The 12,513-nt window shown below is 40.8% G+C and overlaps 1 protein-coding gene across 2 annotated transcripts in view; it reads left to right on the top strand.

Annotated features, from left to right (window-relative positions):
* LOC129814601 (polypeptide N-acetylgalactosaminyltransferase 9-like) overlaps window positions 1-12,513 on the top strand; it is a 46,479-nt gene that overhangs the window by 11,535 nt on the left and 22,431 nt on the right. Inside the window, exon 1 of one of the 2 annotated variants that reach the window (XM_055867777.1) lies at window positions 4,084-5,031. The exons of the other annotated variant lie outside the window; for it this stretch is intronic. Within the exon in view, the coding sequence (XP_055723752.1) occupies window positions 4,791-5,031 (241 nt within the window). The 5' untranslated portion in view covers window positions 4,084-4,790. Of the gene's footprint in view, window positions 1-4,083; window positions 5,032-12,513 lie in introns of those variants that run through there. 2 annotated transcript variants of the gene reach the window in all.

Here is a 12,513-nt window from a genome sequence, read left to right as displayed (position 1 = left end):
GACACTAGGGACGTGTCAGCCGTGAACACAAATTTAGAGGAATTGATAGGCCTGTTCAACAGCTGAGGTGGGAGCTCTGGCATGATTTTTTGTACTGTTCCTACCATCGTCAGCTTCCTTTTGAGAAGCTCCTGTCCCAGCTTGTACAAAGTAAAAAAGTTATCACATGTGACGGAGTCCCTGTGTCAAGTCCAGGACATCCCACATCCCTTGGTTTTTCTCAGGGGCTCCTCCATCTGGCTTCCCCATCTACACTTGCAAGTTCCATGCATATAATGAAGCAGCATCAGTCAGCCCAGATCTTGATTTCATATTTTGCGGGTTTAGACGGTATGTACTGCCTGAAGGGGCAGCGGCCCCTAAATGGCATAAGCTGCTCATCAACAGTAAAGTTAGCCCAGGGTTGTAAAACAGGGTAAGGCGGTCCACCCACTTGTCCCACACTGACCTGATTGCAGCTAGCTTGTCTCTTTGCCGCCGAGCTGGTCTGGTGTCTCGGTTATCGAAGCGGATAATCCTGGAAATGATGTGGAAGTTTTCCAGACACATTGTTACACGAAAAAGTTCTCTACCAGTTTCTGCATCCCGCAGGCATTCTGTGGATTCCCCACTGGATCTGAAAACACAAGCAAGGATAAGAACACCAAATTATGCATGTAAGTGAGTTTGGTCCATCTCCTTCCATCTCTCTCCAAAAACACACCTTCTCCATATTAGTGCAGTCCAGAATGATTTTCTGGATGGTGTCTGGGATGAACAGTTCAAAAGAAGACTTTATGTCCTGCACATGAGTAACCGCCATCCGCGTCGGCCCTGGTTGCATCCTTACCACATTGGCAGCCATGCGGGGTGGCTCATTCCTTGGGCAAGAAGACCATTCAATTTCACAATTTTTTGACATCCATATTTCTCCTCCTGCAAGCTGCTGATTAGCTGGTTGCTGATGGGCTGGTCCTGGGGCTGGCTGCTGACCGGCTGGTCCTGGGGCTGGCTGAGAGTCAGACTCCTAATTGACAGACATGATCCTCATATTCAGAAAATTCTTCATCTTCCAAAGTGGAAGACGTTCTTTCCACACTAGCTTCTCTCTCTACAAAGATTATTGAGCAGAGATTATTTTTGCCTTACTAATTGATTGTGGTAAGGAGCCACACATGCAAAGCTATTTATTTGTTGTGTCCCTCCCCAAATTTGTACATCGCTGGGGTAGAGTGTGGGAAAATACTGATTTTTTTTATAATGTATTGAAATAATGTATTATAATAACATTGTGCAGGTTCCTGCAAGATATTGTGTAGTTTCACATACTACAGAGGGTAAAGAGTGCGAGAAAAGCGGGAGACAGGCAGACAGGCAGGGAGACAGACAGGTTCTTGGGGCTATGTTGAAACAGCAGGCCCTGGGAGGAGGAAGAAACAGTCAAGGCACACAGCAAACCTTTTTGTTTCATTTTTACATGTTTTCACCTACACACACATTTTCCAACACTTTATTACCCTCGGCTACAGTGGACCCAAACACCACATATGTACTATAAATGTGTAGGGGGGTGCACAGTGTGCACTCAATTAAAATGTGTTCTTTTAAATGTTCTTTACAGAAAGTGAGCCAAGGCCAATGAGACTCAGGTTAAAAAAAGTATTGATTGTATCCCTTTTCTTTTAGTAAATATTGAAAATGGGTCCCATAGACCACCACACAAGGGTTCAATTAAAACAGTAAAAAATAAACAAAAATGGCGTCTTAATAAAGAGCAATTTCTCAAGCAAGAAATTTGCTAGGACTGTCTGGGAGTGGTCTGAGTGGGGAAAACTGAAAACTAGCTGTTATTGGCAGAGAGGTTTGGAACTCTCTTTCTTATTAGCCTATTAACTAATTTACTGCCAGGCAGGCCAAAACTCCATTCCACCAAAGGCTGAATTTGCAGGCCTCATTTTCACAATTTCACAGTATTATTTCAACCTCAAAGTGTGGAAATATATGTAAAACACAGCAAAATAATTTTTGACTCCACTGGGCCTTTAAGGACGATATGGAATGTTCCCATATGGTAGAAATATGTTCTAAGCAAAAAAAACAATACATTTATTACAAAACTCTGATCAAGGAAAAGAAGATAGAACTTCAGATTGTCTCCCACCCCCATCTCAGAGTTCAAAGAATTTAAATAAATTGAAACATGTTAGGCAGACTTCCTAAACAATGTTTGCCTATTGCAATGAGGCAAGGAACTGTTTTATTGTTATTCTCCCCATCTTTCTCCTGTCTGTGATGTGCTGTATAATGTGCTGTATGACCACAGCAGCTGCAGCCTGATGGCTCTCATGAAGCTGTTAATCTGGCTAAGAGAGCATGTCTGGCACTCAGGCTGCCACTGGCTCTGAATAGGATGTGATGGCTTTGAACATTTCCTAATACAGAGGCAGGATTGCCTGGGAAATGTGTTTGGATGGATTCAGTGGGAAGGCCAATGAGAGAGAGAGAGAGAGAGAGAGAGAGAGAGAGAGAGAGAGAGAGAGAGAGAGAGAGAGAGAGAGAGAGAGAGAGAGAGAGAGAGAGAGAGAGAGAGAGAGAGAGAGAGAGAGAGAGAGAGAGAGAGAGAGAGAAAGAGAGAGAGAGAGAGAGAGAGAGAGAGAGAGAGAGAGAGAGAGAGAGAGAGAGAGAGAAGAGAGAGAGAGAGAGAGAGAGAGAGAGAGAGAGAGAGAGAGAGAGAGAGAGAGAGAGAGAGAGAGAGAGAGAGAGAGAGAGAGGGAGCAGCCATACCCAGTGTCACCTCCGCGGTGGTTTTTTAAGATATACTCAGGGTGGTGTTGTGAGTTTCCATGGGGTATTCTTCAGCAATGAGGTGTAGTTTTGGGTTACAGAATAGCTCCTAAATGGAAGGGCCGGGATATTGCTCTTGAATGGTTTAAGATAGAAATGCCAAACCAACTTTAAAATGTGCAGACAGGCTGCCTTTTGCTAGTGTGCAATATATCTTAAGGGACACTTTATGTTGCTAAAGGTCAGTGTATTATATATATTTTTTTACAATAACAAGTTTAATGGAAGATTCTTTGCCTTGGCCTATTGTCCTGTGCCCTTTATCGCATGATTCTGTAAGAAAATATAAACAGTTGGCATTTCTGTGCAGACATTTTCATTCATCACTTTGCTTAAAATAAATAGTGCTTTGGTCCCAAATCAACTTTTTTTAGAAACATTAAGCTGCCCTCAGCAGTTTTTAACCAACATGTAAAATATCGTATGAAGTCAGATTTATGCTGCTGGTTGTTAAGCTGTACATTAATATTCTTTATGGACAATTTGGTTTGTCTGCATTTCCATGTGGTCAATTTCACCAAGCAAAGGAATAACAGTTTTACTAATGTCATTAGATGCAAATAAGGGATTTTCCTGATCCACCTATCAGATTGTAAAGATTACATGATTGTACTCCATGACATGAATGTACTCAGACCATGACAGTTCTTGAATAATTCTGGTCAAGTAAATAGAAGTATTGCCATGTCTCTATTTCTTATTTTTCTAGCTTACAGTGCAGCTTCTTCGATGCATAATGGTACTGTAGCATTGTTTAACAGGACACGGCTTCAGTCCTTTATTACTGCAATATCATTTACTTCTAGCTGATGTATTTTATAATGTAAAGCATTATGCAATTTTACACATGGGGATATTTATTTTCCCTCCTTGGATGTTTGTTATTATCTTTGGATATCCTGGGACAAGCTTTATTTATTCTATATGATTTGAGGCCCCACATACCCCCTGTCTAGACTATTGACTGTTGCCCTGAGGAACAGTTTGGCCTCTGGGTGGATTGTGTAATTATAGCAACGCACATTCAGCACCCGCCTGCTTTATGTGGGGTGCCCTGGGAAATTAGTATACAGCAAAAAACAACAGCAGCAAAACGACACAGTCAGGGCACCCTTTATTTAACTAGGCAAGTCAGTTAAGAACAAATTCTTATTTACAATGATGGCCTACCGGGGAACATTGGGTTAAGAGCGAGAGAGAGATTGAGAGATTGAGAGAGAGAGAGAGCGAGAGAGAGAGCGAGAGAGAGAGCGAGAGAGAGAGAGCGAGAGAGAGATAACTGTAACAAGGATGCTTTCCATCTCTCTGTACAGAAACAGAGTGCATCGGGGCGATATCAGACATACCTTGGTTACTGGTAGCCTATATCAGCCCTTTTATCTTTACTTAACAGTCTTCATCAAGCGAGCAAGGTAACATGCGATTAAGGATTACATTCACTTCTCATTAGTAACGCCTTGGTGTTTTGTTCATGATTTTATGAAATCATCTCAAGTGGGGTGACTGAGGAGACCCAGATGGGGTATTAGCCTAGGCTACACTCGCTTCTTTTGTCCTCGATTGTACTACTGGCATCTGGAAACAAGCCCCGCGTTTAGCGCACTGGAGCGAGATATACTGCCATGCTGCTAAGGAGTAAGCAATCGGTCGCTGAGTAAGCAATCAGTTGGGGGGCAGGAGTTCGCCCGACAATATCTTCTCTCTTGAACCAATTTGGAGAGGATGCCCTGGGCAATAGAATGGAAATGTGATTCTACGTTGGCTTATTGTTTTTGACAGCCTTCTTGCCCACTCTTATCCCTGCGGCGAGGATGGTGCTGAATGAACAGCTCCTTTTATGCGCGGGAGCACTGAGGTGGCTATGACGAGACTACGTGCCAATACACATACACAAAGATTGGCCACTAAACTTGGAGTGCACGTGTTATTCTTTCATGGGTAGAAGCTGACGGATTCCTCTCGGTTTCATGGCTGGGGCACGGCGGATAAAAACTTTGTTGACTGTAAACATCTGCGTTTTTGTGGGCATTATACTGTTCTCGATTTACTGCAGAATTCAGGACCGCTCAGAGGAATTCATGAACAACGGCAGGACCACTGAGCAAAGATCTAACCGTAGAAATGGAAAAGTCACTAACTTTGTGGACAAGCAGGCTATTCTTCAAAGGCTCGAGTATCTTGAGGACGTGGTCTACCATCAATTAAACGGTAAATGATTGATTGATGTGATCATGAACACCAAGAGTCAGCTTGGTGTAACTTTATTTCACCCCATGTCTGGGCCTTATTCATGAATTGTATAGTGCTTCGAGTAAATCATGCATTTTACAGTGTTTCGTGGATTTGCCACATCTCAGGTGCCATACAACCCAATGGGTATCGTACTTCTCTTATCTTGGAATAACTGATCAACGTGGCCTGCATCTACCTCATCCATATTTACAGTACCATTCCCAGCATCACTTTCATACCACATGTCTACCCTGCTTTTCAATCATCCCAAAATAACCTAGACAAAGGGCTGTTTTCCTTCCAAAATACTAGCATTATACAAGTCTAATCCATATGGAGAGTTATAGTTTGTTTTATATAACAATTCATTGTGGATCATTAAAACTATTACAGTATATAGACTGTGTGACTGGCCATAATTATATATTTTTCATTAGATCAGGGGTGGCCAATACTTACTGGAAGATAATAATAAGGTGCTCATCAGCAGCTTGATTAGCTGAATCAGATCAAATAAAATGTATTTATATAGCCCTTCGTACATCAGCTGATATCTCAAAGTGCTGTACAGAAACCCAGCCTAAAACCCCAAACAGCAAGCAATGCAGGTGTAGAATCAGATGTGTTTTAGAGGACTGTGGAAAGAAAAGCCTGCACATCCAGTAGCTCTCCATGGTTAATGTCCATGGTCCCTCTTTTTAGCACTGAAAATATGTAATAACATTGTCTTGAGGAATATAATTAAAATCCATTACAAAGCAGTTTAGAAGGATGGATGGTGTGTCAGCCTTAATAGATGGGTCTCAATCTTGCTCCAAACAATTGTAAAGGACAACATCACCTCTTATTTTACTGCACAAGGACTAAGGACTAAAATGAATGAATAACAAAGTCACCCAAGAAGAAATCTCTATACCCCACTGTCCTGAGGTTATATAATAGTAAATAATAATACATTTAATTTGTTTACTGCTTTTCATTAGTGTTATCTCAAAGCTCTACATAGGCAAAAATACAAACAATGAATACATTTTTTAAAAACGATATAAACATCACACATTTAGAATCAAAGCAGGAAATAGCAATTCTGAATCCTAAAAGGACTTTCCAGATTAGGACTATAAAATAGAAAGTCAGTAGAAATATGTTGTTTTAAGCAGGGGTGCAATGTTCACTGGGGACGGGGGGACATGTCCCCCCCACATTCTGAAATGGCATTTTTGCCAACCCCCAGTTGTATCATTGAAATGTGATACAAAACAAAGTAACGGTGTGCTTTAGGACCATGCGGACTCCTCAGAGCGGTCGAGGTAGGCTGTTTGGAGTGTTTATCTGTCTGGATAAAAAAACAATAATAATAATGTATGTCCCCCCACTTCTAAAACCAAAGATGCGCCCCTGATTTTAAGGCCGTTTTAAAAGATCCGATTGATGAAGCAGCTCTCAGATGGTCAGGGAGAGCATTCCATAGGCGAGGGGCAAGGGAGCAGAAGGCTCTGTCCCCCATAATATGGAGACGTGTCTTGGGGACTTGAAGAAGTAGGGAGTTGCTGGAGCGAAGAAGGCGAGGTGGATCATTTATAGAAATGAGGTCGCTGATAAAGTTGGGAGTCAATCCATTCAAGGCTTTAAACACTAGGAGGAGGATTTTAAAGTCAATCCTGTAGTTGACCGGTAGCCAGTGGAGTTCAGCAAGGATGGGGGTGATGTGGGCTGACTTCTTGGTCCTGGTCAGCACTCTGGCAGCACTATTCTGGAGAAGTTGTAGCCTCTTAAGTGATTTAGCTGGAAAACCCCGATCAGAGCATTGCCATAGTCGATCCAGGAGACGATGAAGGTGTGGATGAGTTTCTCTGCATCTGCCTGGGAGAGCGATGGTTTGAGTTGTGCAATGTTTCTTAGATGGACAAATTATGTTTTGACTGCAAAGTTATATACAGTTGATGTCAGAAGTTTACATACACCTTAGCCAAATACATTTAAACTCAGTTTTTCACAATCTCTGACATTTAATCCTAGTAAAAATTCCCTGTCTTAGGTCAGTTAGGATCACCACTTTATTTTAAGAATGTGAAATGTCAGAATAATAGTAGAGAGAATTATTTATTTAAGCTTTTATTTCTTTCATCACATTCCCAGTGGTTCAGAAGTTTTCATACACTCAATTAGTATTTGGTAGCATTGCCTTTAAATTGTTTAACTTGGGTCAAACGTTTTGGGTAGCCATCCACAAGCTTCACACAATAAGTTGGGTGAATTTTGGCCCATTCCTCCTGACAGAGCTGGTGTAACTGAGTCAGGTTTGTAGGCCTCCTTGCTCGCACACGCTTTTTCAGTTCTGCACACACATTTTCTGTAGGGTTGAGGTCAGGGCTTTGTGATGGCCACTCCAATACCTTGACTTTGTTGTTCTTAAGCCATTTTGCCACAACTTTGGAAGTATGCTTGGGCGACCAAGCTTTAACTTCCTGACTGTAGTCTTGCGATGTTACTTCAATGTATCCACATAATTTTCCTGCCTCATGACGCCATCTATTTTGTGAAGTGCACCATGCCCTCCTGCAGCAAAGCACCCCCACAACATGTAAGTCGCTCTGGATAAGAGCGTCTGCTAAATGACTTAAATGTAAATGTAAATGATGCTGCCACCCTTGTGCTTCACGGTTGGGATGGTGTTCATCGGCTTGCAAGCCTCCCCCTTTTTCCTCCAAACATAACAATAGGCATTATGGCCAAACAGTTCTATTTTTGTTTCATCAGAACATTGGACATTTCTCCAAAAAGTACGATCTTTGTCCCCATGTGCAGTTGCAAACCGCAGTCTGGCTTTTTTATGGCGGTTTTGGAGCAGTGGCTTCTTCCTTGCTGAGCGGCCTTTCAGGTTATGTCGATATAGGACTCAGTTTACTGTGGATATAGATGCTTTTGTACCTGTTTCCTCCAGCATCTTCACAAGATCCTTTGCTGTTGTTCTGGGATTGGTTTGCACTTTTCGCAACAAAGTACGTTCATCTCTAGGAGACAGAACATGTCTCCTTCCTGAGCGGTATGATGGCTACGTGGTTCCATGGTGTTTATACTTGCATACTATTGTTTGTACAGATTAACGTGTTACCTTCAGGCGTTTGGAAATTGCTCCCAAGGATGAACCAGACTTGTGGAGGTCTACAATTTTGTTTCTGAGGTCTTGGCTGATTTCTTTTGATTTTCCCATGATGTCAAGCAAAGAGGCATTGAGTTTGAAGGTAGGCTGGGAAGTAAATCCACAGGTACACCTCCAATTGACTCAAATAATATAAATTAGCCTATCAGAAGCTTCTATAGCCATGATATCATTTTCTGGAATTTTCCAAGCTGTTTAAAGGCAGAGTCAATTTAGTGTATGTGTAAGGGCTGTCTCTCTCCTCATCCTCGGACAAGGAGAGGAGAGAAGGATCATCAGACCAAAATGCAGCTTTCGGGAAATAAGCCATCTTTTTATTTAACACGACGATGGCAACACGAAACAAAACACTTTCAAATATACAAAACAAGAAAACGACGTTGACGAAACCTGAACATAAACTTACATAACTAAACGTAAACTCACGGACAGGAAACAGACGACATCAAAATAAACGAACAGCCAAACAGTCCCGTATGGTACATACATTCGACGACACAGGAGACAATCACCCACAAACAAACAGTGAGAACACCCTACCTAAATATGACTCTTAATTAGAGGAGAACGCAAAACTCCTGCCTCTAATTAAGAGCCATACCAGGCAACCAAAACCAACATAGAAACAGATAACATAGACTGCCCACCCAAAACACATGCCCTGACCTAAACACATACAAAAACAACATAAAACAGGTCAGGACCGTTACAGTATGTAAACTTCTGACCCACTGGAATTGTGATACAGTGAATTATAAGTGAAATAATCTGTCTGTAAGCAATTGTTGGAAAAATGACTTGTGTCATGCACAAAGTAGATGTCCTAATCGACTTGCCAAAACTATCGTTTGTTAACAAGAAATTTGTGGAGTGGTTGAAAAAACGAGATTTAATGACTCCAACCTAAGTGTATGTAAACTTCCGACTTCAACTGTATCAGATATAAAGTTTATATATCTGTGATGAAATTCAAGCCAGATGATGACATTTCTGCAGCAGGTTTGGTATTTGGTATTTTATTAGGGTCCCCATTAGCTGTTGCAAAAGCAGCAGCTACTCAACCTGGTGTCCACACAAAATATGAAACATGACATAATACAGAACATTAATAGACAGCTCAAGGACAGAACTGCATACATTTTTTTAAAGGCACACGTAGCCTACATATCAATGCATACACACAAACTATCTAGGTCAAATAGGGCAGAGGCATTCTGCTGTGGGGTGTTGGTTTATCTGTGTTTTGAAACCAGGTTTGCTGTTTCAGAGCTGTGTGTAAGTGGACTATGCAAACAATTTTGGATTTTCAACACATTAATGTTTCTTATAAAAATAAGAAGTGATGCAGTCAGTCTCTCCTCAACGCTTAGCCAAGAGAGACTGGCATGCATAGTATTTATAACAGCCCCCTGATTACAATGTAGAAACTGTTAATTGATGAGGAGCTGAACAATTGTATGGTTGAGAGGGATGAGGCAAAAGGAATGGCAAAGAAGTCTGGCTGCCCAACCGATTGGCACACTTATTGCAAATTGAGAAATCATGTGACTAAACTAAATAAAAAGAAGAAGAAACTACACTATGAAATCAAGATAAATGAAATAAAGAATGACAGTAAAAAGCTTTGGAGCACCTTAAATGAAATTCTGGATCAAAGGGCAAACTCAGCTTCATCATTCATTGAAACAGATTGCTCATTCATCACAAAAACAACTGATTTTGCCAACTACTTTAATGATTTTTTAAATTGGCAAGAATAGCAAACATAGGCATAACATGCTAGCAGCAAATGCTGACATTACACATCCAAGTATTTCTGACCAAATGATGAAAGACAAGCATTGTAATTTTAAATTCCGTAAAGTTACTGGCTCAAATATCCGACCAATCAGCCTATTACCAACCCTTAGTAAACTTTAAAAAAAATTGTGTTTGACCAGATATAATGCTATTTTACAGTAAACAAATTGACAACAAACTTTCAGCATGCTTATAGAGAAAGACATTCAACAAGCACAGCACTTACACAAATGACTGATGATTGGCTGAGAGAAATTGATGATAAAAAGATTGTGGGGGTTGTTTTGTTAGACTTCAGTCTAACATGTGTTAAATTAACATATGTTTCTCAAACTAGACACTAATGTACTTGTCCTCTTGCTCAGTTGTGCACCGGGGCCTCCCACTCCTCTTTCTATTCTGGTTAGAGCCAGTTTGCTGTGTTCTGTGAAGAGAGTAGTACACAGCGTTGTACGAGATCTTCAGTTTCTTGGCAATTACTCGCATGGAATAGCCTTCATTTCTCAGAACAAGAGTAGACTGATGAGTTTCAGAAGAAAGTTATTTGTTTCTGAACATTTTGAGCCTGTAATCGAACCCACAAATGCTGATGCTCCAGATACTCACCTAGTCTAAAGAAGGACAGTTTTATTGCTTCTTTAATCAGAACAACAGTTTTCAGGTGTGCTAACATAATTGCAAAAGGGTCTTCTAATGATCAATTAGCCTTTTAAAATGATAATCTTGGATTAGCTAACACAGCATGCCATTGGAATACAGGAGTGATGGTTGCTGATAATGGGCCTCTGTACGCCTATGTAGATATTCCATAAAAAATCAGCCGTTTCCAGCTACAATAGTCATTTACAACATTAACAATGTCTACACTGTATTTCTGATCAATTTGATGTTATTTTAATGGACAAAAAAATTGCTTTTCTTTCAAAAACAAGGGCATTTCTAAGTGACCCCAAACTTTCAAACGATACTGTATGTGTTATGGCTTTTCAATCTCTGCCATATCGTGGATTCAGAGCTATCTATCTAATATAACTCAAAGGGTTTTCTTTAATGGAAGCTTCTTTAATGTCAAACATGTAAAGTTTGGTGTACCGCAGGGCAGTTTTCTAGGCCCTCTACTCTTTTCCATTTTACCAATGACCTGCCACTGGCATTAAACAAAGCACGGGTGTCCAAGTATGCTGAGGATTCAACTATGTATGCATCAGCAAACACAGCTAATGAAGTCACTGAAACCAGTGACAAACAGTTGCAGACTGTTTTGGAATGGGTGGCCAGTAATAAACTGGTCCTGATCATCTCTAAAACGAAGAGCATTGTATTTGGTACAAATCATTCCCTAAATTCTAGACCTCAGCTGAATCTGGGAATGAATTTGTTGCTGTTGAAGAAGTCGAGGAGACTAAATTACTTGGCGTTACCTTAGATTGTAAACTGGCCTGGTCAAAACATATATATTCAATGGTTGTAAAGATGGGGAGAGGTCTGTCTGTAATAAAGTTATCCTCTGCTTTTTTGACACCTAACTCCAAAAATAAAGTTTGTTTATTCCAACAGTTTGCTAAGAGCTGGCAGCAAAATTATAGGTCTGCTGTTTGAACCAGTGAAGGCCGCTTTACCACTCTTGGGTAGCGGAATTACTTTGGCTTCCTTCCAGGCCTGAGGACAAAGACTTTCCTCTACGCTCAAATTAAAAATGTGGCTATAAGGGGAACAGGATAACGTTTTTAGGACGAATTCCTCGAATGCAGTCCTTGAGAAGATCACAAAGTTGAGATATGAATACAATACCATCCTTTCAAAATGGGTGGGCTCTTTACTTGCTAGAACGCAACAAAGTTATTTTGAACTGGGTGACAAACCACATAAATTATTAGCAAGACAGCTAAGGCATGTACAGGCATCTAGAGCTCTTCACAAAATAAAAGCCAAGAAGGGTAAAATAGTAACAGATCCGCAGGATATTAATAAATGCTTTGTGCAGTTTTACTCAGAGCTATATCAATCAAAATGCGATGCTACTGATCCACAAACTATGGAACGCTTTCTCACTGAATGTGAACTTTCTAAACTAGACATGGGGGGCAGCTAATGCACTCGATGCTGGGATAACTTTAGAGGAGATTAACACAGCGATAGCACAATTTCCAAACAGCAAGGCCGCTGGGCCCGATGGATATGTAATAGAATTCTATAAGAAGTACTGCGCCATTCTAGCTCTACTTATGCTGCGAATGTTTAAACAATCCAAAGAAAATGCCAAACTCCCGCAAACACTGTATGAGGCTACAATAGCACTGATCTTGAAAAAAGATAGAGATTCCATGGAGATGTCGTCTTATCTCCCTGTGTCGTTATTCCCCATAGAAAATAAGGTGTTGACAAAGATATTGGCAAACCGATTGAAAAAATATATTTCTGACATCATACACCCTGACCAGACAGGTTTTATCCTTCGCCGAGATATATACTACAATTTGAGACGCCTTTTCAAC

This window comes from Salvelinus fontinalis, chromosome 2 (genome assembly GCF_029448725.1).
Source record: "Salvelinus fontinalis isolate EN_2023a chromosome 2, ASM2944872v1, whole genome shotgun sequence".
Classification (NCBI taxonomy): Eukaryota; Metazoa; Chordata; class Actinopteri; order Salmoniformes; family Salmonidae; genus Salvelinus; species Salvelinus fontinalis.
Note: the sequence above shows the minus strand (reverse complement) of the source record. Positions and strands in the feature narration are given on the sequence as shown.